Source organism: Chlorocebus sabaeus, chromosome 11, assembly GCF_047675955.1.
Source record: "Chlorocebus sabaeus isolate Y175 chromosome 11, mChlSab1.0.hap1, whole genome shotgun sequence".
NCBI classification, from domain to species: Eukaryota; Metazoa; Chordata; class Mammalia; order Primates; family Cercopithecidae; genus Chlorocebus; species Chlorocebus sabaeus.
In genome coordinates, this window is record NC_132914.1 from 117,377,598 (window position 1) to 117,403,255 (window position 25,658).

Below are 25,658 nucleotides of genomic sequence, written 5' to 3' on the forward strand. Positions count from 1 at the left end.
GGCGGGACGGCGGCCGCTGCAGCCCGGGCAGCCGGATCACGGGCTTGAAGTTGGCCCGCGCCGGAGCCACAAGGCCTCCTCCCCAGGGCCCTCTCTTCAGCCCCAGGCGCCTCGTGGGAGACTAGCGCTTATAACGTGGTGAGCCCGCGGTGTAACGCTATGAGCCCGCCTTGCAGCCCCTGACCCACTTCCAGCCCGCAGGGCCAGCCTTACATGGGCCTTTCCTGAGTGATGACTACGTTCTTTAGAAAAACAAGTGTTGCTTCCTAGATAGCAGGAACTAAAAACTAGGTAAAAGAGTCAGCGAACTAGTCTTTTGTCCTCAGTTTGTAGTTCAGTTGACGGATGACTTGTACAGGGTTAGCAAACATGGGTAGATACGGAGATCAGGGAAGGTTCAGAACTGAAGGAGGCCCCTGCCCTGGGGAAATGCTGGATGCCCCAGGCTGGGAGTTTTGAAGGCCACGAGGCAGGAGGCTACTTGCAGATGTGGCTGCAATTTAGAGAATAGGGTCCTCACAGCTTAGTTGTCGGCCCTGTTAGCAGTGACTTTCAAACCTTTGACACAGACCTAGTTAGAATGAACATACCATGTTCCGGCAGACAGATCTGTAAGTGAAATACAGGAATCACAACAAATCACCTGTTCTCAGCAGATGCTTTCTCTTTAAATACTGGGGCCAAGCATGGTGGCACACACCTGTAATCCCAGCACTTTGGTAGGCTGAAGTGGGTGGATCAACCTGATGTCAGGATTTCCTGACCAGCCTTGTCAACATGACTCTCTACTGTCTCTACTAAAAATACCAAAAAAAAAAAAAAAAAAAAAAAAAAAAACAGGCCGGGTGCAGTGGCTCACGCTTGTAATCCCAGCACTTTGGGAGGCCGAGGCAGGCGGATCACGAGATCAGGAGTACAAGACCAGCCTGGCCAACACAGTGAAACCCCATCTCTACTAAAAATACAAAAATTAGCCAGGTGTGATGGCACATGCCTGTAGTCCCGGCTACTTGGGAGGCTGAGGTGGGAGAACAGCTTGAACCCAGGAGGCAGAGGTTGCAGTGAGCTGAGACCGCCATTGTGCTCCAGCCTGGGTGACAGAGTGAGACTCCGTCTCAAAAAAAGAAACCAAAAAAAAAAAAAATTTTTGCCAGGTATGGTGGCAGCTGCCTGTGGTAATTCCAGCTTCTTGGGAGGCTGAAGCAGGAGAATCGCTTGAACCCAGGAGGCGGAGATTGCAGTGAGTGAAGACCAAGCCACTGCACCCCAGTCTGGGAAACAGGGTGAGACTGTCTCAAAAATACAAACTGTTCACCACCTACTAATGAGTTGGAGCACCATCCAGTTTGAAAAACTGCTCTATGGGACTGGCCCTAGCATCCACCAGGTGCCTATCTCAGCTGACACTAAACCTACTCTACTGCAGTGGCCATGGAAATAGCAATTCTAGTGTAATACAGTTACAACTGTGTTTAGAAAACCATACAGGATGTTTGACCGGTAGCTTCATTTAGATACAAAGAGGTTACCCAAACATCAACACCTAAATACAAAGCTCTATAGTTTCACCATGGCTTTGGTTTCTAGCATATGGCACTATAAAGCCTCAAAATTAAGGGCCAGGCACACGGTGGCTCAAGCCTATAATCCTAGCACTTTGGGCGGCTGAGGCGGGAGGATTCCTTGAAGCCAGGAATGAGACCAGCTTGTGCAACATCTCTACAAAATTAGTAGCTGAGCGTCATGGTGTGTGCCTGTAGTCCCAGCTACTTGGGAGGCTGAGATAGGAGGATCGATCCCCTTGACCCCAAGAGTTCGAGGGTGCAGTGAGTTGTAGTTACACCACCGCACTCCAGCCTGGGCAACAGCCAGACCCTGTATCAAAAAGGAAAAAAAAAAATACAAAATTAAGAGTCCAGAGACTTTTTAAAGAAGTAAGCCTTTATTTCCTTGTTTTGCAAATAAAGCTGGCTAAGTTGGTTGCTTTTTGGTGATTAGTCAAAGAGACCAAATCCCATATCCTCGTCCGACTCCTCCGACTCTTCCTTGGCTTCAACCTTAGCTGGGGCTGCAGCAGCAGCAGCAGGAGCAGCTGTGGTGGCAGCGGCCACAGGGGCAGCAGCCACAAAGGCAGATGGATCAGCCAAGAAGGCCTTGACCTGAAGAGAGGGAGAAGTGGTCAAAATGGTCATCCACACTCCGCTACTACCCACCCTCCTGCCATGGTAGAGTTTAAGGAGCAACAATATCACAGTGTGAAGCCTTGCCTGTCACAAGTGGCCCAAGCAGGACAGCTTGGGTATGGCCTAGTGAGGGGGGGATCCTAAGGCCCAGCTCTTGCCCATTAACCCCCTTTGGGTCTCTTGTCATTTCTCAAGTGAGAAACGCCTTCCCTGCCCCCCAACTTCTCAAATATCCTCACAAAATTATCTGCTATATAAAATACAACTGTAAAGGCACTTTAGGCCACCATTTGTCACCCTAATTTGTCAGTCAGGCCCACTGTGGTACTGGTGGGATCCTTTTACCTTTTCAGCAAGTGGGAAGGTGTAATCCGTCTCCACAGACAAGGCCAGGACTCGTTTGTACCCGTTGATGATAGAATGGGGTACTGATGCAACAGTCGGGTAGCCAATCTGCAGACAGACACTGGCAACATTGCGGACACCCTGGGGGAGGGAAGATTTCATTTTACGTGAGATTCCCTACAGGAAAGGAAGTCCAAGTAAAGTTTAATAAAGAGAACCCTTGGCAGACAATAATTGCCAGGTTGGCAGCTCAGTCTCGAGAGGCCACATCATCTCATACCAATTCAGACCCATCAAATGAATTTTGCCCTTACTCCAAACCCAGGTGTTCTGTATACCATTATTGACGGCATTTACTTCCAAAGCCACTACCATAGTGAAAAGCATAAATGACTAACATCGCCATTGAGTTCCATGAACGAAAATGTTCAACTATTTCCAGATATGAATTTCATTCACTAGTCAAACTTTCAACAAGTAAATGAAGCTACCTCAGAGTAGCTAATAATATCTAATTATATACATTAATTTCAATTTATGGTTTATCCAAGAAAAAACATTTTCTATCACTATTATTCATTATTTAAAGGGCATTTTTTAGACAGAGTCTCACTCTGTCACTCAGGCTGGAGTGCAGTGTGGCACCATGTCGGCTCACTGCAACCTCCGCCTCTTAAAGGGCATTTTGATGGCAAAATTTGACAGTCTTATTCCTGGCCCTAGAATAACAGCCCAGCACTGTTCTTTTTTTTTTTTTTTTTTTGAGACGGAGTCTCACTCTGTCTCCCAGGCTGGAGTGCAGTGGCGCGATCTCCACTCACTGCAAGCTCTGCCTCCCGGGGTTCACGCCATTCTCCTGCCTCAGCCTCCCGAGTAGCTGGGACTACAGGCGCCCGCCACCTCGCCTGGCTAGTTTTTTGTATTTTTTAGTAGAGACAGGGTTTCACCGTGTTAGTCAGGATGGTCTCGATCTCCTGAACTCGTGATCCGCCCATCTCGGCCTCCCAAAGTGCTGGGATTACAGGTGTAAGCCACCGCGCCCAGCCTGCCCAGCACTGTTCTAAGACTTTACATCCATTAATTCATTAAATCCTTCAACAATCTTATGTTGTTATTGACATTTTACAGATGAGGCAGGTAGACAGATGAAAACACAGTCCTTGGTTACAGGGACTCAGTCTCACCCTTGTCATGCTCTCAACCATCAGTGTAAGAGGGGGCAAGGCTGAGAGCATGTACCTCCAGGAAGCGAGAATGCAGAGTTTCCTCTGTGATGTCAAGCACTTCAGGATTGTAGATGCTGCCATTGTCAAACACCTGCTGGATGACCAGCCCAAAGGAGAAGGGGGAGATGTTGAGCATGTTCAGCAGCGTGGCTTCGCTGGCTCCCACTTTGTCTCCAGTCTTGATCAGCTGCACATCACTCTGAACAAAGTAACAGTGGGGCAGTAAACACCTGGACAACCAACAGACCCATGGCCACTAAAAGCAGTCCCCCATTTGCCTGGTTAGCACAGGCAAACCAGGTCCACTCACCAGGATTTCAATGGTGCCCCTGGAGATTTTAGTGGTGATACCTAAAGCCTGGAAAAAGGAGGTCTTCTCGGGCCCAAGTCCAGTGTTCTGGGCTGGCACAGTGACTTCACATGGAGCAATGGCACCAGCACGGGCAGCAGCTGGCACCTGACAAAGACAACAAACAGTGAGAAAAGCCTCTCCACTCATACAACCTGAGAATGGTCCATTTTGCTTTAAGAAGCAACTACAAAATCTCTTTAGCCAACTCAATTGTCCCCTTACCTTATTGGCCAGCAACATGTCCCTGATCTCAGTGAGGTCCTCCTTGGTGAACACAAAGCCCACATTTCCCCGGATATGAGGCAGCAGTCTGCAAAGAGAAGTTTACGGGAGAAAATCACCTTTCAGCACCATTCTCTAGGAAGAGGGAGACGGGCACTGGGGAGGGAGGACAAAACTGCCAGTGGAACTGACTTCTCCAGAGCTGGGTTGTTTTCCAGGTGCCCTCGGATGGCCTTGCGCATCATGGTGTTCTTGCCCATCAGCACCACGGCCTTCCCTCGAAGGGACATGCGGATCTGCTGCATCTGCTTGGAGCCCACATTGTCTGCTCCCACGATGAAACATTTCGGATAATCATCCAATAGTTGCTACAAAAAACAAGTCAGAGGAGCCAAGTTTAACAGGAAGAAAGAGGGAAAAAAATGCCAGGAGAAACTGAACCCCACAATTTGTTTCCTTCTCACTCCCTTTCTTCTAAGCTTTTGAAGTCAGAGGGAGAGTGGGAGCTACGTTGTAACACTGCCAAACTGGATGACTGGTTTGCTGGGTATGAATGCTGAAGATCAGGTTTCTACATTCGATCAAGTTTTTCCTTTATTTTTTTTTATTTTTTATTTTTTTGGAGATGGAGTCTCACTCTGTCGCCCAGGCTGGAGTGCAGTGGCCAGATCTCAGCTCACTGCAAGCTCCGCCTACCGGGTTTACGCCATTCTCCTGCCTCAGCCTCCTACAGGCGCCCGCCACCTCGCCCGGCTAGTTTTTTGTATTTTTTAGTAGAAACAGGGTTTCACGGTGTTAGCCAGGATGGTCTCGATCTCCTGACCTCATGATCCGCCGGTCTCGGCCTCCCAAAGTGCTGGGATTACAGGCTTGAGCCACCGCGCCCGGCCTTTCCTTTAATTTTTTACTTAGTTTTTGTTTTTATTTTTCCCAATTTCGAGGGAGGTTTCCGATTCACTAAAATGGTTATCAGGATAAAAAAAGGAAAATGTTCCAAATAAGCTGGTCAAGAGGGCTAGACTCACAGCATTCAAAGCACAACGTTAAGCAAACAGAGCAACGTTATTACTTGTAAAAAGAATCTAGACATGTATATCCGGATTGTCGTACAATTCTTTTGAGTTTTGTGTCTGAAAACTTTTTAAGTGTGGGAAAATGTAATACAAGCTATGCTCTACAATGTTGCCTAATTGCTTAAGCGCAGTACAGTCAGCGTTTCTGGGCAAGGAAGACCCACCTCAAAGGCCACCCAAAAGTCACTGGACACAAGTTTCTTGACTGACAGGTCCTAAATATGCAACAACTTGCTTCCTTACAATGAGTCATTACTGGCCTCAGACCTTCTCAAAGATGCAGTAAAAGTAGAATGTGCGGCCGGGAGCAGTGGCTCACACCTATAATCCTAGCACTTAGGGAGGCCGAGGCGGGCAGACCATGAGATCAAGAGATGGAGACCATCCTGGCCAACGTGGTGAATCCCCGTCTCTACTGAAAATACAAAAATTAGCTGGGTGTGGTGGCGCGCCCCTGTCATCCCAGCTATTTGGGAGGCTGAAGCAGGAGAATCGCTTGAACCTGGGAGCGGAGGTTACAGTGAGCCAAGATTGAGCCACTGCACTCCAGCCTGGACAACACATCCAGACTCCATTAAAAAAAAAAACAAAAAAGGTATAACGTGCACTCTTTAGGAAGCCAAACAGACCTGGATATGAATGCTGTCATCTTAGGAGCCACTTAACTTGCCTGAGCCTGTTTATCTGCAACAGAAGGGACCTATCTTAGGAAATTGTTAACTAAACAGGATTTTCCCGAAAATGGCCTAATTCAGTAGCCGGTACTGAACAGACCCTCAGCACATAGCAGCTGACTGTCCCTATTTGCGCTGGGGCAACATGAAGGGCAGAGGCGACCCACCCTGCACTTACGATGATCTTAAGGAAGTAGTTGGACTTCCAGGTCGCCCTGTCTTCCCTGGGCATCACGGCGGTGCGTCAGGGATTGCCACGCAGGGTTTAAAGACGATGTCACTGAGGGGAGAGAGAGAGCTCAGGCCTGGTCACCCCGACACCCATTCCCCGGTCCTGGGCCTACGAGAAGCAAGACAAGCGCAAGCGCCCGCCGGCTCTGCCTAGGGCAGCCGCCGCCATCTCGGGGCGCGCAAGCCGCCATCGAGGCCCCAGGCGGAACAGGATAGGACTCCATGTTCCCAAAAGCCCCCAAAGACCCCTCCATGCTTCCCGCTGACGCCACAGGCGCCGATCTGGCCAGCGAACGAACCTTCCACGAGGACGCCTGGCGAGAGAAGGGGCTCGCGCTCGCGCGTGCCTTTTATATGCGAACAAAATAGCCAATCAGAAACCGCGGATAGCGCTCCTGTCTATTGGCTGGAGCCATCGCCCGTCCGACAAAGCTGAACGAACACAGGCAACCATTGGATAATATCGCTGCCACTCGAACCAACGGAAAGCCGCCTTTAAGTAGGGTCGTGAAGGAAGGTGCTGCCTCGCGTTGGAGGAGCTTGCTCTGAGCTGCTGCCACCTGCGGGGCTGGAGCTGGAGCTGCGAATTCGAAGTCCCCAGGTCCCTCTGCCACCTGGCGAGCTCGGCAAACTGAAAGGCATGAGATGGAGCTAAGACGTAATTGCACATGCTTGGAAACCGAATGGTCTCTTGTCTTCTCTAGTTTGTTTTTTCTCCTACCAAAACAGAGGGATCTTTAAAATCTGGCCGGGCGCGGTGGCTCACGCCTATATTCCCAGCACTTGGGAAGGACGAGGCAGGTGGATCATCGGAGGTCAGGAGTTCGAGACCAGCCTGGCCAACATGGCGAAACCCCGTCTCTACTAAAAATACAAAAATTAGCCGGGTGGGGTGGCGCACGCCTGTAATCCCAGCTGCTCAGGAGGCTGAGGCAGGAGAATTGCTTGAACTCAGGAGCTGTGAGCTCTGCAGTGAGCTGAGATCGCACCATTACACTCCATCCTGCGTGACAGAGAGAGACTCCGTCTCAAAAACAAACAAACAAACAAAAACCTAAGTCAGCTCATCTCCTTATCTGCTCAAAACTTTCCGTTTCCTCCAGAGTAAAAACCTAAAATCTAAACTACCTACAAGGCCCTACCTATCTGCCCCTCACGCCCACTCTGATCATCTCAGATGTTTTCCTCCTGACTTATTTGCTTTCCACCCGATGATGCTCTGCTGCTTTTCCAGAGCAGGGGCTTAACTTGGGGGCTTTTGCTTTGGTCATTCCCTCTTCCTAGAAAACTAGCAACAAACATCCATAGAGTAATTCACCTCCATCAAATCTTTTTTTTTTTTTTTCCACCTCCATCAAATCTTTTTTTGAGAAGGAGTCCCACTCCGTTGCCCAGGCTAGAGTGCAGTGGAGCAATCTCAGTTCATTGCAGCCTTGACCTCCCAGGCTGAAGCGATCCTCCCACCTCAGCCTCCCAAGTAGCTAGGACTACAGGTGCACACCACCACACCAGGCTAATTTTTTGTACTTTTTATATAGACGGGGTTTTGCCATGTTGCCCAAGCTGATGTCAAACTCCTAGGCTCAAGCAATCCTCCCACCCTGGCCTCCTAAATTGCTGGGATTTCAGGAATGAGGCACCTTGCCCGACCCTGAGATCTCTTTTTTTTTTTTTCACTAAAACCCGTGGAATTATGTATTAAATGATCCCCAAAGAATCAGCTATTTCAAAATTAAAAATTATCACAAAGAGCTTCATACATCATGTTATATCCTATATCACACACCATAAAACTGTCAGAAGTAGGCAGGGTGCAGGGGCTCATGCCTGTAATCCCAGCAATTTGGGAGGCTGAGGCCGACAGATCATGAGGTCAGGAGATCCAGACCATCCTGGCTAACATGGTGAAAACCCGTCTCTACTAAAAAATACAAAAAATTAGCCAGGCATGGTGGCATGTGCCTGTAATTCCAGCTACTCGGGAGGCTAAGACAGAATTGTGTGAACCCAGGAGGCGGAGGTTGCAGTGAGCTGAGATCGCGCCACTGTACTCCAGCCTGGGTGACAGAGCAAGATTCCCTCTCAAAAAAAAAAAAAGAAAGAAAAAAGTCAGAAGTAGCCCGATTTCACATTACTGTATTGTATTTCTTTTCTTTTCTTTTCTTTTCTTTTTGAGATGGAATTTCACTCTTGTTGCCCAGGATAGAGTGCAATGGTGCGATCTCAGCTCATTGCAACCTCCACCTCCTGGGTTCAAGTGATTCTCCTGCCACAGCCCCCCGAGTAGCTGGGATTACAGGCATGTGCCACCTTGCCCGGCTAATTTTGTATTTTTAGTAGAGATGGGGGTTTTTCCATTTTGGTCGTGCTGGTCTCGAACTCCTGACCTCAGGTGATCCGCCTGCCTCGGCCTCCCAAAATGCTGGAATTACAAGAATGAGCCACTGTGCCTGGCCTGGGGCCTCTCTTATTTGTCTTTTTGACTGTCTGTGCTCCATGGGAAGAATAGAAAATAAAATGAATAGGATTTAAATGCTCTGTTTTGACAGGTTATTAAGATTCCAATCACGCTGGGCACAGTGGCTCTTGCCTATAATCCCAGCACTTTGGGAGGCTGAGGTGGGCGGATCACGAGGTCAGGAGATCAAGACGATCCTGGCTAACAGAGTGAAACCCCATCTCTACTAAAAATACAAAAAATTAGCCAGGTGTGGTGGCAGGCACCTGTAGTCCCAGCTACTTGGAAGGCTGACGCAGGAGAATGGTGTGAAACCGGGACGTGGAACTTGCAGTGAGCTGAGTTGTGCCCCTGCACTCCAGCCTGGGTGACAGAGCGAGACTCCATCTCAAAAAAAAAAAAAAAAAAAAGATTCCAATCACAACCTGCCTACTCTCCCTGATCTAGCTAAGTAGCTAAGTCCAGAAAGGTGGCAGAATGTCTCTAAAGCAGCCACACACACACACACACACACACACACACACACACATACACACGCCCCAAAAAATGCCAGAAAAGATGGAAGAGTAAGAAAATCAGGCCAACATGAATAATTTGGTAGAGTTGTGGGTGGGGGGTGGGGACGGTAGCAGGTTTAAAACCAAGACACTTGCTTGCATGGCAGGGTATATTGGTGCAACTGACTGGCATAAAATTCCCTGAACAGAATTTAGATACGGGTAGCTCAAGTGCTGTCAGTCTCATCTTGTTCCACCATATTGAGACCTCCATGGGAGGCCAGGTTCTTATCCTCTGAAATTAGAGCCCCCCTACTGTATGAGATTTCCTACCACAGGGCAAGCTCTGTTGCAGGCAGTAGGGTACTGACTGATTTCTCTAAAGTCCTTTGTAAAAAAATTTTTTTTTGAAATGGAGTTTCACTGTTGTTGCCCAGGCTGGAGTGCAATGGTGTGATCTCGGCTCACTGCAACCTCCACCTACCAAGTTCAAGCGATTCTCCTGCTTCAGTAGCTGGGATTACAGGCATGCGTCACCACACCCAGCTAATTTTTTGTATTTTCAGTAGAGACAGGGTTTCTCCATGTTGGTCAGGCTGATCTCCAACTCCTGACTTCAGATGATCTGCCCGCCTCAGCCTCCCAAAGTGCTGGGATTATAGGCATGAGCCACCGCGCCCAGCTGTAAATATTCTTCTAATGATGCAAATTTCACCATAATGGGCACAAGCTCGAGTTCTTGGCTCACACCCTTGTTTCCAAGGCTCTGTTATAATAAAACATGGAGGCTTCTACGGTGAGGGACACTGGGGAATCACTGCAGGATACAGAACTAGAGAGTTGCAAGAATTACAGGAGTCAAAGCTCTCTGAAACTATGTAGACTAAAATATGTCAAAAATGACTATCTTGGCCTGGCGCGGTGGCTCACGCCTGTAATTCCGGCACTTTGGGAGGCCGAGGCGGGTGGATCACAAGGTCAGGAGATCAAGACCACGGTGAAACCCCGTTTCTACTAAAAATACAAAAAATTAGCCAGGTGCGGTGGCAGGCGCCTGTAGTCCCAGCTAGTCGGGAGGCTGAGGCAGGAGAATGGGCCTTTAATCCCAGCACTTTGGGAGGCTGAGGCGGGTGGATCACGAGGTCAGGAGTTCAAGACCAGCCTGGCCAAGATGGTGAACCCCTGTCTCTACTAAAAATACAAAACTTAGCCGGGTGCGGGGGCAGGCGCCTGTAATCCCAGCTACTCGGGAGGCTGAGGCTGGAGAATCGCTTGAACCCAGAGGGTGGAGGTTGCAGTGAGCCAAGATTGTGCCTCTGCACTCCAGCCTGGGTGGCAGAGTGAGACTCCATCTCAAAAATAATAATAATAAATAAATAAATAGGCCAGGTGCAGTGGCTCACGCCTGTAATCCCAGCACTTTGGGAGGCCAAGGTGGGTGGATCACGAGGTCAGGAGATCGAGACCATCCCGGCTAACACAGCAAAACCCCGTCTCCACTAAAAATGCTAAAAATTAGCTGGGTGTGGTGGCGGGCGCCTGTAGTGCCAGCTACTCAGGAGGCTGAGGCAGGAGAATGGCGCGAACCCGGGAGGCGGAGCTTGCAGTGAGCCGAGATCGCGCCACTGCACTCCAGCCTGCGGGACAGAGCGAGACTCTATCTCAATAAATAAATAAATAAGTACATAAGTACATAAAGTTGTATTGGAACATAGCCTTGCTCACCTATTCATTTACACATTGTCTATGGCTGTCACAAGTGAGTGGTTGCAACAGAGACTGTATGATCCCCAAAGCTTAAAATCTCGACTATTTAGAACGAGACTCTGTAACTATAAAAAAGAAAGAAAGAAAGACAAAAGAAAAGAAAGTAACTACAGAAAGTCGTATAGCAACAAAACTCCCCAGGAAGGTACTTATTAGGATACCTGTTATCAGAGGCAGTATGTATCATAGAATGAGCATCAACTTTGAACCTAGATTTGACCCATATTTCTGCTGTTTATTGGGCTGAACAAACCTTGCCTCACAGAGTTATTATCAGGATTAAGTGTTATGATCTAACTCAGCAGTCCCCAACCTTTTTGGCACCAGGGACCAGTTCTGAGGAAGACGATTTTTCCACAGACACCAGGGGTTGGGGGGAAAGTGATTTGGGGTTGAAACTTCTACCTCAGATCATCAGGCATTAGATTCTCGTAAGGAGTGCACAACCTAGATCCCTCGTGTGCAGTTTGCAATACGGTTCGCACTCCTGTGGGAATCTAATGCTGCTGCTGATCTGACAGGATGAGGAGCTCACTCACTCACCTGCTGCTCGCCTCCTGGTGTGCAGCCCAGTTCCTAACAGGTCACAGACCAGTACCGGTCCTTGGCCTGAAGGTTAGGGACCCCGATCTAACTGACCATACTTAGTACTACTAAACTGTTGTGTTCTTCCTTCCAGTCTCTCTGTCTTCATCGTTTCCGTCACTGATCTGAACACATCATAAGCACAAGACCTGGACACCTTTACAATAAGTAGCAGCACCTGTCTGGAACTGTATCTTGACTCTCACTGGTGCTTTTCCTTTGGTTGATGCAAAGCTTTCGAATCCTTTAGGTAGATGCCATTGTGAGTATCTATGTACTCAGGTACTATGATACTACTACTATCTATGATCACTTTGAGTATCTATGGTACTATGATACTACTATCTATGATGATTGTGAGTATCTATGATAGTCTCCTGTGCCTTCAAAATCTTTGCCTTCTCCATAGAACTTTCCCAAGTAGCATGTAAGATCCAAAGGTGTCAGTCACACTGATCCAGAACAATCAGGGAGTGGAGTGAGGGGAAGGAAATGTAAATTGTCTCGTCAGCAGTTATTTATTTCATTTCATTTCATTTATTTATTTTTTTTTTGAGACAGAGCCTCGCTCTGTCACCCAGGCTGGAGTGCAATGGCGCAATCTCAGCTCACTGCAACCTCCACCTCCTGGATTCAAGCAATAATTTTGCCTCAGTCTCCAGAGTAGCTGGAATTACAGGCACCCACCACCACACCCAGCTAGTTTTTTGTATTTTTAGTAGAGACGGGGTTTCACCATGTTCGCCAGGCTAGTCTTGAACTCCTGGCCTCAAGTGATCTGTCTGCCTCAGCCTCCCAAAGTGCTGGGGTTACAGGCATGAGCCACCATGCCCGGCCAGCAGTTGTGTTTTGATGGCCTCTTGAGAACGGAAGCCTGTGTGGGTTCTGTTGTCTGCATTGCTGTGGATCCTGAAAGGTGTTCTGTTGGCACTAGGCACTGAGTCGCGGGCAGGCCGTGGTGGTCCAATGTTCAGTTGGCATATTTCCACATGTAATTCAGGCGTCCAACTTCCACCATAGCCTAGGGCTTCAGTCTTCACCCTGAGATCCCTGGTTTCATCAAGATGCTCAGCTCCATTCAGCAACTCACGGACGCCCGAGATATCTTTTTAATGGCAATGTATTAGTGCACACTTCCTTTTGTCCTAAGTACTCTGTGCACATCTCTGAAGCTGATCTTTGCAACAATCCTCTGAGGAGATACAGTATTGTCAGTACTCCCATTTTATCGATGAGAATACTCACAGGAAGGTTAAATAATTTGCCCAACTCTCTCAGCCAGTAAGTGATGGCTTCAGAACTGAAATCTAGGAGGAAGTTCAAAGCCCCTGGGCCTCACTGCACTCTACAGTCCCTTCCAAAGGCTGAGTCTGCCTCCCTCTGAATGCACTTTTCCAAGTATATACATATACAAATGTACACAAGGTACATTTCCAAGGACCTCCTGGCTCTGATGATATAAATATCATCTCTAATTGTAGCACATCAATATAATGGAATACCATGAAGCCATTAGAAAATGGTGCAGATCTATATTTGTTGGCATGGGAAAATATCCACAAAGCAAAGTGAAAAGCAAATTACAATGAAATATACCATACCCAGCCGGGCATGGTGGCTCACACCTGTAATCCCAGCACTTTGGGAGGTCGAGGTGGGTGGATTACTTGAGGTCAGGAGTTTGAGACCAGCCTGGCCAACATGGATAAACTCTGTCTCTACTAATAAAGTACAAAAATTAGCCTGGCGTGGTGGCGGGTGCCCATAATCCCAGCTACTCAGGAGTCTGAGGCAGGAGAATCGCTTGAACCTGGGGGACGGAGGTTGCAGTGAGCCAAGATCGTGCCATTGCACTCCAACCTGGGTGACAGAGTGAGACTGCGTCTCAAAAAAAAAAAGAAAAGAAAAGAAATATACTATACCCTTTTCTAGAAATAAAATAAATCCAACATGGGCTGGAAGAATAAACCAAGTTATTCTCTTGAACTCCTGGGCTCAAGTGATCCTCCCACCTTGGCCTCCCAAAATGCTAGGATTATAGGCATGAGCCACAGAGCCTGGCCCCGTCATTCTCTTTGGGTGAGCGTTGAAGGTAATTTTCACTTCTGAGCTCACCATAGCATGGGAAGGGTTTAGACTAGAATTCAACATGCTACTTTTGGAGAACCGTTCCGAACAACGGAGAAGCGGTGAAGACATAGCTCAGGGTGAAACGAAGCTGCCCAGGAAGCTCTAGGGCAAGCTTGTCCAATCTGTGGCCTGGAAGCTCTAGGGCAAGCTTGTCCAATCCGTGGCCTGTGGGCCACATGCGGCCCAGGACAGCTTTGAATTTGGCCTAATGTAAATTTGTAAACTTTCTTAAAACATTATGAGATTTGTGATTTTATTTTTTTTAAAGTTCATCAGCTATCATCAGTGTATTTTATGTGTGGCCCAAGACAATTCTTATTTTTCCAACATGGCCCCGGGAAGCCAAAAAATTGGACACTCAGACAGGCGCAGTAGCCCACGCCTGTAATCCCAGCACTTTGGGAGGTTGAGGCAGGCAGATCACTTGAGGCCAGGAGTTCGAGACCAGCCTGGCCAACATGGTGAAATTTTGTCTCTACTAAAAATACAAAATTACCTGGGTGTGGTGACAGACACCTGTAATCCTAGCTACTTGGGAGGCTGAGGCATGATAATTACTTGAACCCAGGAGGCAGAGGCTGCAGTGAACTGAGATCATGCCACTACACTCTAGCTTGGATGACAGAGTGAGACTCCACCTCAAAAAAAAAAAAAAAAAAAAAAAAAAAATGCTAGGAGTGGTGGCTCAAGCCTGTAATCCTAGCATTTTGGGAAGCCGAGGCAGATCACTTGAGATCAGGAGTTCAAAACCAACCTGGCCAACATGGTGAAACCCTGGCTTTACTAAAAATACAAAAATTAGCAGGGTGTGGTGGCGGGTACCTGTAATCCCAGCTACTCAGGAGGCTGAGGCAGGAGAATCGCTTGAACCTGGGAAGTGGAGGTTGCAGTGAACCGAGATCATGCCACTGTACTCCAGCCTGGGCAGAGTGAGACTCTATCTCAAAAAAAAAAAAAAAAAAAAAAAAGGTTGGACACCCCTGCTCTAGGGTCTAGGACTAGAACTCTGGATCTGACCGGGAGCAAAGAGGAGGCATGCAAATCCGGACACGACCACGAGGAGGCAGTAGAGACCCATCCTCAACTCTAAGTAGCTGCCTTTGGCAGGGAAGGGACTAACCCAAGTTGTGTGGGCTCAGGCATGGACATGTCTGGTTCAGTGCAGAAACATAGGCAGAGGCAAGCCCTAGGTCCACATCATGGTTCTGCCCTCACTCAGACTGCCTTGTACACGTAGGTTCTTGTCTTGGAGCCTCTTTCCCCACCTCTGAATGAGTGGAAAGCCACCCAAAGGCCCCTGTGAGTGAGGATGCCCTTGGTAAACGCAGGTGATCACACCCTGGGCAGGCCCTGCCCCACGAGAGCCCCGTCCCGCTGTTCCCAGCCTGTCCTCACCAACTGCCCAGGCAAGAGCAAAGCCCACAGGGAGGACCTGTGACCACAGGCAAGGACCATGGACCCCAGCCCCAGGGATTTTGACCTCAAGAAAGGAAACATCCAGAATTTACCCTCTATCTGGTGACCCAGCTGCATCTGGGGTGGGTTTGCTCTCTGCTGGGACCACAAGGTTATCTCAGACCACCAAGAAATGGCACTAGCACAGGTGAAAATCATGGGCAAACTTTATTGGCATAAATCACAGGAATTGAAATGGGAAAAGCCAGGTTAGAAGTTTACAGAGAAAAAATAAAATCAAATTTTCAAATAACCATTGACTCAGAGAGTAGACCCCAGAAACCCCAGTCCCTCTTGGGGAGGGTCTGGGGGGAGTCACTGTAAACAGAGCGGTAAGGCCTGTGGGTGGAAGTGGAGACATCAGACCTTTGGAGGGGCCAAGCTGACCTTCCCCCACAAACAAAGGAGGGACCCTCTTCGGAGACCCCAGCACACTCGGCTTCTGCCAGGAGGCCAGTGGAGTGGTTTGGACTCTCACCATTAGATCCCAGTGGGGCCCCTTTCTCTTGATCAGGAGCCCAAGGCCTGGCTCCTCTTTCATCCTCGGTAAAGAGCTCTGGGGCTTTCCCCAGAGGAGCCTGTCCCTCTGCCCCAAATCCTATCATGCTCCCTTATGACCTTCTTTCCAGACCCCCTGAGTGCCGATCCCACCTGTGAAAGGGAAGGAGCAGACGAAGGGATATGCCCAGAGGAAATCAACAAGACCAAAGAGACGTCAGAGTCCTGATGGCCAAAATCAGACACCAACTTTCCTGAGAAGGCAGAAGAGAGAGCCCCACAGAAGCGGTGGGGGCTCAGAAGGTTCAGTGGGTTCACAGGGGAGCAGAGGCTCCTGAGGGCTTACTCAGACAGGACGCAGACCCCCAAAACATACTTTCCCCCTTCTCCTCCCGCAGAAACAGAACAGATGAGGTTCAGAATTCTAGGCCCAAAAGGGTATGACACCCTTCAACCAGTTTCAGTGAAGAGCTTGCTGGCCTGGGAAGTAAAGAAGGGGTTTCCAAATACAGCAGTTTATAAAACAGTCCTGGTGAGCTATGAAGTGAAAGAGGGGGAGTCACAGAGCTGCTCCCAGTTCACCTGCTTGTGCTAAGAAAAAATAAAATACAAATTGCTTCCCCACCCCGACCCTCAGTACAAAGCAAACTCCACACCAGGGCCACCATCAGCGACAGGCCCAGTGGCGGTGAACAAAGAAGAGAATACAAAAGAGAACGTCTTTAAAATCTCTTCAAAATCATTTTGTATAGAGAAGTAAAAGCAACTCAGGCGATATGAATTCAAACCTCAGTGTAGAAATCTATCAAAGTCGGTACAGTGTCCAGGCACGCCGTCCCGGAGACGGAGGAAGTGACTAGAAAACATTATTGCTGGAAAGGCTTTTCTCAGTAGAACCAGAGCAGGTATAAAAGGGGAGGGCGGGTAAAGGCAGGGGCAGTCGCCAGGCCTAGGGCACTGGAAGGGTAGGAGGAGCACAGAGAACCTTCCATGGCCCCTTGGGTTCTCTGCCTTTGGATGGGTGGATTTATGCTGGCATTGTCTGGAGGGAGCCGGGTGTCCCCCAATAATCACAGAACAAAGACAATTAGGTCAGGGGGGAAATAAGGGTAAAAAGAGACCCCAACAGACCCTGCCTGCCCTTCCCTGCCCTCCGGCTGCACTGTGGAAATATGAGGAAGAGATGGCTCCAGTGTGGGGTGCTGGTCAGGCCAGTTCATGGGGACGTATGTGGGCTGGGATGGGGCCCCCAGCCTCTACCCCTGGAAAGGATGGAGTGGGCAGCCTGGGGAGAGCTGCAGGAGGGAGGAGGGGGCCCAGAGGCTCCGGCAGGGGTGAAGACAAGCAGGGGGACCCCTCACAGCCCTGTCCCTCCTGCACCAGCCGAGAACGAGGGTTCCAGTTTCAGTGGGTTTACCCCTTCACCCCCGGGCGAAGTCTCTGGGTCACAGTAGCAGTTGGGGATGCTGGCTGGGGAAGGGGGGCAGAGACAGGGGCAGGGCGCCTAGCAGAAGAGCTTGAGGAAGCAGTTCTGACAGTAAGGCTTGTCGTTCTGCTCCTTGAAGGTGCCCTTGTTGAGCTGCTTGAGGCAGAAGGCACAGACGAAGTGCTCGGGGTGGAACTTCTTGGCCATGGCGGTGATGCAGCGGCCTGTGATGGGCTTCTGGCAGCCGGAGCACAGCGAGCCGCGCCGCTCGTGGTAGTGCACCTCACAGTAGGGCTGCCCGTCATGCTCGAAGAAGCTGCCGTTGACGAATGGCGTGAAGCATTCCTGCCAGGTGGAGAGAGGGGCTCAGGGGGCTGTCCCTCGGGCTAGAGCAGCACCCAGTATGATGGGGCCCAGATGGGCATGGTCGGCACACTCGGAGTGACTCCTACTTGCTAGGCATTTCCTATGTGCCATGCTGTCCTAAACACTTATTTTTTATTTTTATTAAAAAAATTTTTTTGTAGAAATGGGGGTCTCACTATATTGCCCATGCTGGTCAAACGCGGCCTCCAGCAATCCTCCCACCTCGCCTCCCGCAGTGCTGGGATTCTTTAATTCTTCCAACAAGGGAAGCAACTGAAGCACACAGGTGAAGTGACTTGCCCAGGGTCATGCAGCTACTGAGTTCACAGCCTGGATTCACACACAGGTCTGACTCCTGAGCACTTAGCCAGGTGGCTGCAACAGTGTTCCCAGAAACACAGGTGTGACACTGGTGTGTGGTTAAACTCTGCATCCTAGATTCTCATTGGAGGTTCACATCACATATAGGTAGAAAAGGCTCTGAGAGGGGCTGGGCGTGGTGGCTCACACCTGTAATCCCAGCACTTTGGGAGGCCAAGTTGGGGGGGGTGGATCACCTGAGGTCAGGAGTTCAAGACCAGTCTGGCCAACATGGTGAAACCCCATCTCTACTAAAAATACAAAAAATTAGCCAGGCATGGTGGCGCATGCCTGTAATCCCAGCTACTTGGGAGCCTGAGGTGGGAGAATCACTGGAACCCAGAAGGCGGAGGTTGCAGTGAGCCAAGATCGCGCCACTGCACTCCAGTCTGGGCAACAGAGTGAGACTCCGTCTACAAAAAAAGAAAAGAAAAGAAAAGAAAGACTCTGAGAAGTCCTGCAGGGAACAGTGTTTCCCAAACTCATTTGGTCACAGAGCCCTTGTTGAATCCCTAATAACCTCTGTGGGGCCCCCAGAATGCAGTGGTTTTGGAAACCACGGCCCACTTCTGTCGAGTCTGCTAAATACTTGCATTATCTCATTTAATTCTCACATACTCACCTCCCAAATAGGAATGGCCCAGGGCTGCTGCACAGGGCTGGACTGGGGGACATGTCTACCTTGCTCCTGGTTTGTCCCAGCCTCAGTACAAACCCTGGCCCTGGACTGGAGGAAGGAGACCCCTGCCTGCTTCCCCCATTAATAACCCGAAAGGAGGCCTCCGAGCTGGATGCAGAGAGCACAATGAGCAAGACCCCTCTCCCCCCACTGCCTGCTCCTAGCCCCTCCAGATGCGTTCAGGGGCTCCTTACCCGGCACACAAAGCACTCAGGATGCCACAGCGTGTTGAGGGCCGAGATATAGTTCTCCAGGATGGCCCGGGCACAGCCGCCACACTTTGGTGCGAACATGTCGAAGTAGTCCTTGCGGCAGTAGGCCTTGCCGTCCTTCTCGTGGAACCCTGGGGAGCGGGGGTTTTGGAGGCACAGTTCATTCCGGCTTCCAGAAGTGGAGCCACTCTGACTGCAACCTCAGCAGTGTCTCCCACCCCCACCTCCCGGCCCTCCTGAGAGGCGGCGAGTCAGTCTGCTGGTCCAGCCCGTACCTTCAGGACCGAAGAAGGCTCCACACTGGGCACAGAAGAAATGTTCAGGGTGCCACGTCCGGTCAAGGGCTGTCACCACTTTCTGTGAAAGCCAAGTGTGGGATCAAGACTGAGCCCCACCCCACTGGGCAGATCTCACAACTGAGATGCCCAGCAAGGCCGCCCTCTACGTGTAGCTCATAGCCACAGACAGAGCGAAACACTCCCAACATGGGGGTCTCTCCTAACTGTGCTGTGAACGCCTCTAATAATTCAGAGTTACTGAGGATGGGACAAGCCACACACACACCCTCTCTAATCCTCACCCCAAGCAGAGGGCACAAGTTCTACTGTGATTCCCATTTTATATGTGAAGACACAGGCTCAGAGAGACCAGGCATTTCCTGAGTTCCCGGAGCGGGGGAGTGAGGCCGCTGTCGTCCCACTCCATTTATGTCCTCAGGCCTCCTGAGTCCTGGGACCTTCTGGAAGTCTCCAGAGAAGGGAAGCGAGATGGGAGGTGAAGGGAGGTGGGGCTGCCTGATGCACATCGGGACAGGCTGTGGTTCAGGTGTGGGTGTGAGTCCAGCCGCACTGTTCCCTAGCCCTGTGAGTCTCCCACGGCACCCCCTGAACCCTCAGAGGGCTGCAGTGAAGCTGGAATGAGTGGATAAGGAACTCACATCCAGGATGGGGCCATTGCAGTAGTAGCAGCGCGGGGAGAAGAGGTTGTGGTAGTCCTTTTCACAGTAGGGCTGTCCATCCCGCTCGAAGAAGTTCCGGGATCCGATCTCCTCCTGGCAGTGGGTGCAGACGAAGTGCTCGGGGTGCCACGTCTTCCCCATGGCGGTCACAACCTGAGGAGGAGATGGAATGTGGTCCAGGGCCGAGGCCAGCCCTGGGGCACCCCCACCCCTGCAGAGGAGCCCACAGGGCCGAGGCCAGCCCTGGGGCACCCCCACCCCTGCAGAGGAGCCCACAGGGCCGAGGCCAGCCCCGGGGCACCCCCACCCCTGCAGAGGAGCCCACAGGGCTGAGGCCAGCCCCAGAGCACCCCCACCCCTGCAGGAGTCCACTGGACACACCCCTGCCCATTCCCCCTCATCACCTGCCCAGCGATGGGCTTCTTGCAGGCCCCGCAGACTCCTTTGGCGACCGTGGCGACCCCCAGCTTGTTGAGGTCGGACTGCAGGCTCCCCAGCATGCTGTCTAGCTGGCTCCCAGGCTTCGGGGGGCCCCCAGGGGGGGAGCTGCTCCCTGTCTTCCCCTGGGCCATGAACTGTGGAGACAGGGAGGGGCTGGTCAGGACTCCTGAGGCTCGGGGTACGGTGTCTGGCAGCAAAGGGATGGGGGTACTTTTCTCCCTCCTGAACAGATGAGCTGATGGAGACAAGAAGTACAACCTCCTCCAGGGGCCAGGAGCCCTAAAGTGGGAGTGACATCAGCAGGACTCATGGTCAGAGGGGCCCACTGGGGTCAGAAAGGCTCAGGGCACCCAGCAGGCACGGCCAAGCCCAGGGAGAGCACGACACGCAGGACACCCAACCCAGCCTTGGCACTGACCCCTCCCTCGTCCTGCCCTCCGGGGCTGCTCCGCCCGCTGTCCCGAGGCCAGCCAGCCGCCCAGCACCGCTCCCCATCCGCTCTTTGCTCCAGGCCCTGGATCTTAGATAGGGGAAGAGATGAGGATAAGAAATCTTTTTTAAAAATTAAAGAAGAACGAATACGGGACCTTGTCACTGGACTAAAAGGGAATCTAGGATGAGATCTGAGGGTTTCCCCCCACCGGAAGGACCAAAACTGGGGAAAAAAGTCTGGAGAAAAAGAGCCCTGAGAGAGAGGCCCAGGGAGAAAGGAAGGAGGACAGGGAGGGGAGTCAACCAAAGGCAGAGGACATGGCAAGGGGAGGTGGCCAGACTCAGTGAGGAGGCCTCACCGGGCACTGGGCCTGGGGGCTAGAAGGGAGGAGACAGGTTTCTGGTCTCCTTCTGGAGTGGCTTCCTTCCTCGATGTGAGCCCAGGGCAGTACCGAGGACCAGTCGAGGAAGGAGTGGACACAGGCGAACCCACAGGAAAGCAAGAGGGCGGCAGACCTTCCAAGTAGGGGAATACCAGGGTCAAGGTTTAAGGCAGGACTGTGGTTACTGTGCTGGGGCTGGTGGATGGAGGGATGGAGGGTATCTGAGTGTGTATGTGTGAGTGTGCAGAGTGGGGGATGGCTCAGGCATTCGGACAGGCAACAGAAAGGGAGGGGTTCCTTTAAGGCCTGCCTGCATCGGGGGGAAGAGCGGGTCCTCATCTGTCTGGCAGCCCACGGACCTCATGGTGTGGGGTGCAGGAGTGGAAAGGGTGGGGCCCTGCACCCCCTCATCATGGGGCTCTTCCCCTGCACTCTGGACCCCAGAAGAACCACAGGTGTAAGCTGAGGGCCCCAGAGGGGAGGAGGTGGACAGGCTGGGCAGGGGAGAAGAGCTGCTGGCCGCGGCGTCTGTGCGATGCTGGAGCAAAGGGACAGAAGGAGAAGCCAGGACAGAGATGGTTCTTCTCAGGGGAATGGGAGAGCCAGGAGGGAAGACAACCTGGGGAAAAGAAAGGAGGGACAGCGATGAGGAAGAAATCGCCAGCTCAGCCCACAGGGGTGGGGGCACCTCCCCAGGCTTCCCCTGGGCCTTCCCACTCTGCACCAAGAGTGGGGCCAGTCTTCCAAGGTCACAGGAGGCAAGAAACTCCCACCCTCCCCAGATCTCCCCTCCGGCCAGCACTGGGGCCAGAAGAACCTGGACCCCAGGTGCTTGGCTCTGGCCCAGCCCCAGCCCTGGGCATCTTCTCGCCACCTTCTCTACAAGCTGCCCCCTGGCCCGCTTCCCACGTGGCTGCACGGTGATGACGATGCCCTCGGTCAGCCAGTCCTGGGCAGAGGGACCCGCTGCCTCCGCCGGCTCCTCTGCCTCAGGCTGGATGCCTAGCCGCCCCTGCAGCTCCGCGATGAGCTGCTCCTGGGATGGGGTCCTGCTCAGGGTGGCAGGGTCCAGCCGGCGGCGAGGGGAGGGCTCCCGGGACATGGGGTGTGCGTGGCCCGTCTCCCGGCTCCTCCTGATCACAGATCGGATCTAGGGGGAGGGGAGGGGAGGCTGTCACCGTCCCACTCCGAGCTTGCACACGCTGCTCAGGCCACACTCAGATGCCTCAGAGAGGCAGCACAAAAGAAAACCACCAAAGAGCCAAGCAGAGGTGGGTGGAGGCACGGGGAGGGAGCAGATTGGACTGGCTCCAGGAGCACAGGCTGCCAGCGAGACCTCTGATCCAGCATTCACCTCCAAGTTGGCCACTGACCTTAGGCAAGACACTTAAGTGCCGTGGGCCTCAGCTTCCCCTTCCTTAAAATGGAACCACAGGATTTTCTTAGCTTACCACACAGGGTTTGCGCAAGAATTATTCCAGAGGATGTAAGTGCATGCCCTTGACAAGGCATACGGCTTTTTCTTTCTTTCTTTTTAATTTATAATAGAAAAAGTCTTTCCTTCCAAGAACTTTTTTTTGGGGGTATGGAGTCTCGCTGTGTTGCCCAGGCTGGAGTGCAGTGGCGCGATCTGGGCTCACTGCAACCTGCACCTCCTGGGTTCAAGAGATTCTCCTGCCTTAGCCTCCTGAGTAGCTGGGATTAAAGGCGCGTACCACCACGCCTGGCTAATATTTTCTTTTTTTTTTTTTTCTTTTTTTAGTAGAGACGGGGTTTCACCATGTTGGTTAGGATGGTCTCAAACTCCTAACCTCGTGATCCGCCTGCCTTGGCCTCCCAAAGTGCTGGGATTACAGGCGTGAGCCGCCGTGCTCAGCTGGCCAGGAACTTTTTTAACTAGTTTTTTTTCTTATTTATATTATTATGCTAATATTACACTTATATTATGCTATTATACTTGTTGGTAGTGTTTTGAGGGGTTTTGATTGTTTCGTTTTGTTTTCCAAAGAGGCATAAAACTTGGGGGATTTGGGTTATTTTATTTTTGGTTTTTTTTTGAGACAGTGTCTTGCTCTGTTGCTCAGGCTGAGTGCAGTGGTGCGATCACAACTCACTGCAGCCCCAAACTCCTGGGCTCAAGTGATCCTCCTGTTTTAGCCTTCCCCGCAGCTGGGACTATAGGCATGAGCCACCACACCCAGCTAATTTTTAACTTTTTTGTAGAGACAGGGTTTCACTGTGTTGCCTAGGCTTGTCTCAAACTCCTGGGCTCAAGCGATCCTCTTGCCTCAGCCTCCCAAAGTTCTGAGATTACAGGCATAAGCCACTGTGCCAGGGTGGGGCATAAAGTTTTTTGTTTTGTTTTTCTTTTTTTTGTTTTTTGAGACCGAGTTTTGCTCTTGTTGCCCAGGCTGGAGTGCAATAGCGCAATCTTGGCTCAGTGTAACCTCCGTCATCCGGGTTTAAGCGATTCTCCTGCCTCAGCCTCCCGAGTAGCTGGGATTACAGGCATGCGCCACCATGCCCAGCTAATTTTTTTGTATTTTTAGAGACGGGGTTTCTCCATGTTGGTCAGGCTGGTCTCGAACTCCCGACCTCAGGTGATCCACCTGCCTCGGCTTCCCAAAGTGCTGGGATTACAGGCGTGAGCCACCACGCCCGGCCCGGCATAGTTTTAATTAAGTAAAAAGCAAGTAATAAAACTACTGTCAGCCATGGCCTATTGAGGGACCACATGCTGTGTTCTAAATACTTGCCAGGAATTATCTCATTTAGGTCTCTGGACAATCTTAATGGAAATGGCCTATTATTCTCCCCACTTTATAGATGAGAAAACTGAGGCTGAGGGAGGGGGTTGCCAAGGTCACAGAGGTAGCAAGTGTTAGAGATGTGGTTTGGATCTAGGCCTATCTGGTTCCAAAGTCCATGCTTCTAACCATTTCACCACATCAGAATGTCAAGGCTAGCTCATCTGAAAGGAAAAAGCCTTAACAAAGCGAGAGGTGTGTTGACGCTATGAGAAATGCCGGGTCCACAGAGCCCACTGCCAAGTGCTGACTGTCAGGTCCAGCCACAGTGTCTCAAATTTTCTGCCCAAGCAGACACACGCAGAGCAGGAGGGGCTGCATGCAGTTAGTGAGGAGCAACCCACACTCAGACCCGCCAAGGGCCATGCCCAGCAGCCATGCGAGCTGGCGCCTGCCTGGCCAGAGGTGGAAATCCTCTCCGTGGTGCTGGGTGTGCTCGTGGCCATGGCACATGGAAGCTCTGGCTGTTCCTTCCCGGCCTGGGTGGCAGCTTCGATGGTGCCCTCTGGGCTCCTTGGGGTTTCAGGTCCCTGGGTTGGCCTGGCCACACTTCCCCTCTCAGTCATCTTTGCACCTAGCTGCTCCATGGTAACTGAGGCAGGGGAGCTGCTTCCCAGCCTCCCTGGCTCTGGCCTTGGCCTCTCCTGCTGTAGGCCGTGTTCCTCCGTGAGAGTCCAGGTATCTGGGAAGACAGCCTGCCGGTCCACTGCCACTATAGCTGGCTCTATTACTTCTTGGAAGCTTCGAGCAGCTCCAGAAGGGGGCATTCTCTCAGGCCTGAATACCTCTGAAGCCCATGGCTGCTCCCTTGTGGCAGCCAAGGCCTCCTCTGGGCACGAAGGGCTGGCTGGTGGCCCCTGGGGCTCCCCAGGCTCTTGGGGACCTATGCTCCCAGCACAGGGTACAGTGTGGCGGCAGGGAGCCCCAGAGAACTCACGTGTGAGGGTCGGCAGGTGCCTCCAATCTCGACCCTGGCTCTCTGTGCCCACTGCCCACAAAGAACCCTCCACAGAGGGAGACCTTGAGTTGAGGATATTAGGCATCACCCCAAGACCAGCCAAATCAAGCCAGCTAGGGGCCACAGGAGGTAGAAGGCCTTGTCCACTCTGCTCAGTACAAGGGAACTCTGGAGTGTGGCCCTGGCCTCGAGGGGAGGGTTTAGTGGTGGGTGGCAGGAATACAGATGGTATGGGAGGAGGAGAAGGAGGAAGGGAGCAGTATGAGGATGGAGCAGAGCCGGGCAGCAGCCCCGGGGCACTCAGAGCCACAGTGGAGGAGCTGGTCTGGAGGAGAAGAGAGAAAGGCAGAGGGGAGAAGAGAGAGAGATGAGGGGAGTGAGGATGGCTGCGTCCTGCAGATGGTGGGCTCAGCCGTAGGGCTAACCAAGGTGGCTGCAAAGCTGACGCACAGGACTGACCCTTGAAGGAGACCCAGATCCTAAAAAGGGTTCCCTGGGCTTCACATGCTTAGCCCTTATCAAACCCAAGCAAGAGAAAGCAGCCACCGAGTCATGCCTGTGGAGCCACCCCGGGAGGGTATGAGAAAGAAAAGACCATGGTGAGGTGGACAAATGGGGAGCCAGGTGGCTAGGGAAGACAGCCCCAGGCACAATTGGAGGGAGAGCCAGCCCCGGGGGGCTGCTAAGCCCGCCTCGGACGCTGGCCCACCTCGGCCATGTCCCTCCGGACAATCCCAGCTTTCCTCCACCCTGAGTCCTCTACATCTTCCAAGTCCTTGCTCCAGGGATCTGACTAAAACCACTGCTGCTTCTGGCATCAGGACACAGGCTGTCTGAGAAAACGGCAGTCTTACAAGCACCGGGACACAGCTCCCGCAGGCCAGGCCCTGAATCCAACTTACTTGCTTCCGACTATGGCGGCTCAGAACCACTGGCCTGG

General features: G+C 51.7%; 2 protein-coding genes across 6 annotated transcripts in view; both read right to left on the bottom strand.

Moving 5' to 3' along the window:
* Window positions 1-1,923: 1,923 nt before the first annotated feature.
* On the bottom strand, window positions 1,924-6,681 carry RPLP0 (ribosomal protein lateral stalk subunit P0). The gene is made up of 8 exons (XM_008004922.3): window positions 6,606-6,681; window positions 6,254-6,355; window positions 4,521-4,696; window positions 4,329-4,416; window positions 4,065-4,211; window positions 3,768-3,953; window positions 2,529-2,669; window positions 1,924-2,159 (listed from the first exon to the last, which is right to left on the bottom strand). Exons 2-8 carry the CDS (start codon window positions 6,305-6,307, stop codon window positions 1,995-1,997), a joined length of 957 nt encoding a protein of 318 aa, XP_008003113.1. The 5' UTR covers window positions 6,308-6,355; window positions 6,606-6,681; the 3' UTR covers window positions 1,924-1,994.
* Window positions 6,682-15,347: 8,666 nt separating this feature from the next.
* Window positions 15,348-25,658, bottom strand: part of PXN (paxillin) — a 58,513-nt gene continuing 48,202 nt past the window's right edge. For 2 of the 5 annotated variants that reach the window (XM_008004924.3, XM_008004926.3), the window contains 6 exons: window positions 20,557-20,658; window positions 20,102-20,272; window positions 19,677-19,850; window positions 19,015-19,096; window positions 18,722-18,870; window positions 15,348-17,467 (listed from right to left, as the gene is read on the bottom strand). In XM_008004924.3, the coding sequence (XP_008003115.3) occupies window positions 17,201-17,467; window positions 18,722-18,870; window positions 19,015-19,096; window positions 19,677-19,850; window positions 20,102-20,272; window positions 20,557-20,658 (945 nt within the window). In that variant the 3' untranslated portion in view covers window positions 15,348-17,200. Of the gene's footprint in view, window positions 17,468-18,721; window positions 18,871-19,014; window positions 19,097-19,676; window positions 19,851-20,101; window positions 20,273-20,556; window positions 20,659-21,263; window positions 21,573-21,827; window positions 22,104-24,155; window positions 25,044-25,658 lie in introns of all 5 variants that reach the window. The other 3 variants (XM_008004928.3, XM_008004927.3, XM_037996306.2) reach the window with 2 other exon arrangements.

What these genes read in the sequence shown, in the direction of transcription:
- RPLP0 (XM_008004922.3), bottom strand. Translation starts at nt 6,307, where the DNA reads ATGCCCAGGGAAGACAGGGCGACCTGGAAGTCCAACTACTTCCTTAAG. An exon ending in ACTACTTCCTTAAGATCATC is followed by an intron (nt 4,697 to 6,253) that starts GTAAGTGCAGGG and finishes TGTTTTTTGTAG; the next exon opens with CAACTATTGGATGATTATCC. An exon ending in TGCATTCTCGCTTCCTGGAG is followed by an intron (nt 2,670 to 3,767) that starts GTACATGCTCTC and finishes TCCCTCCCCCAG; the next exon opens with GGTGTCCGCAATGTTGCCAG.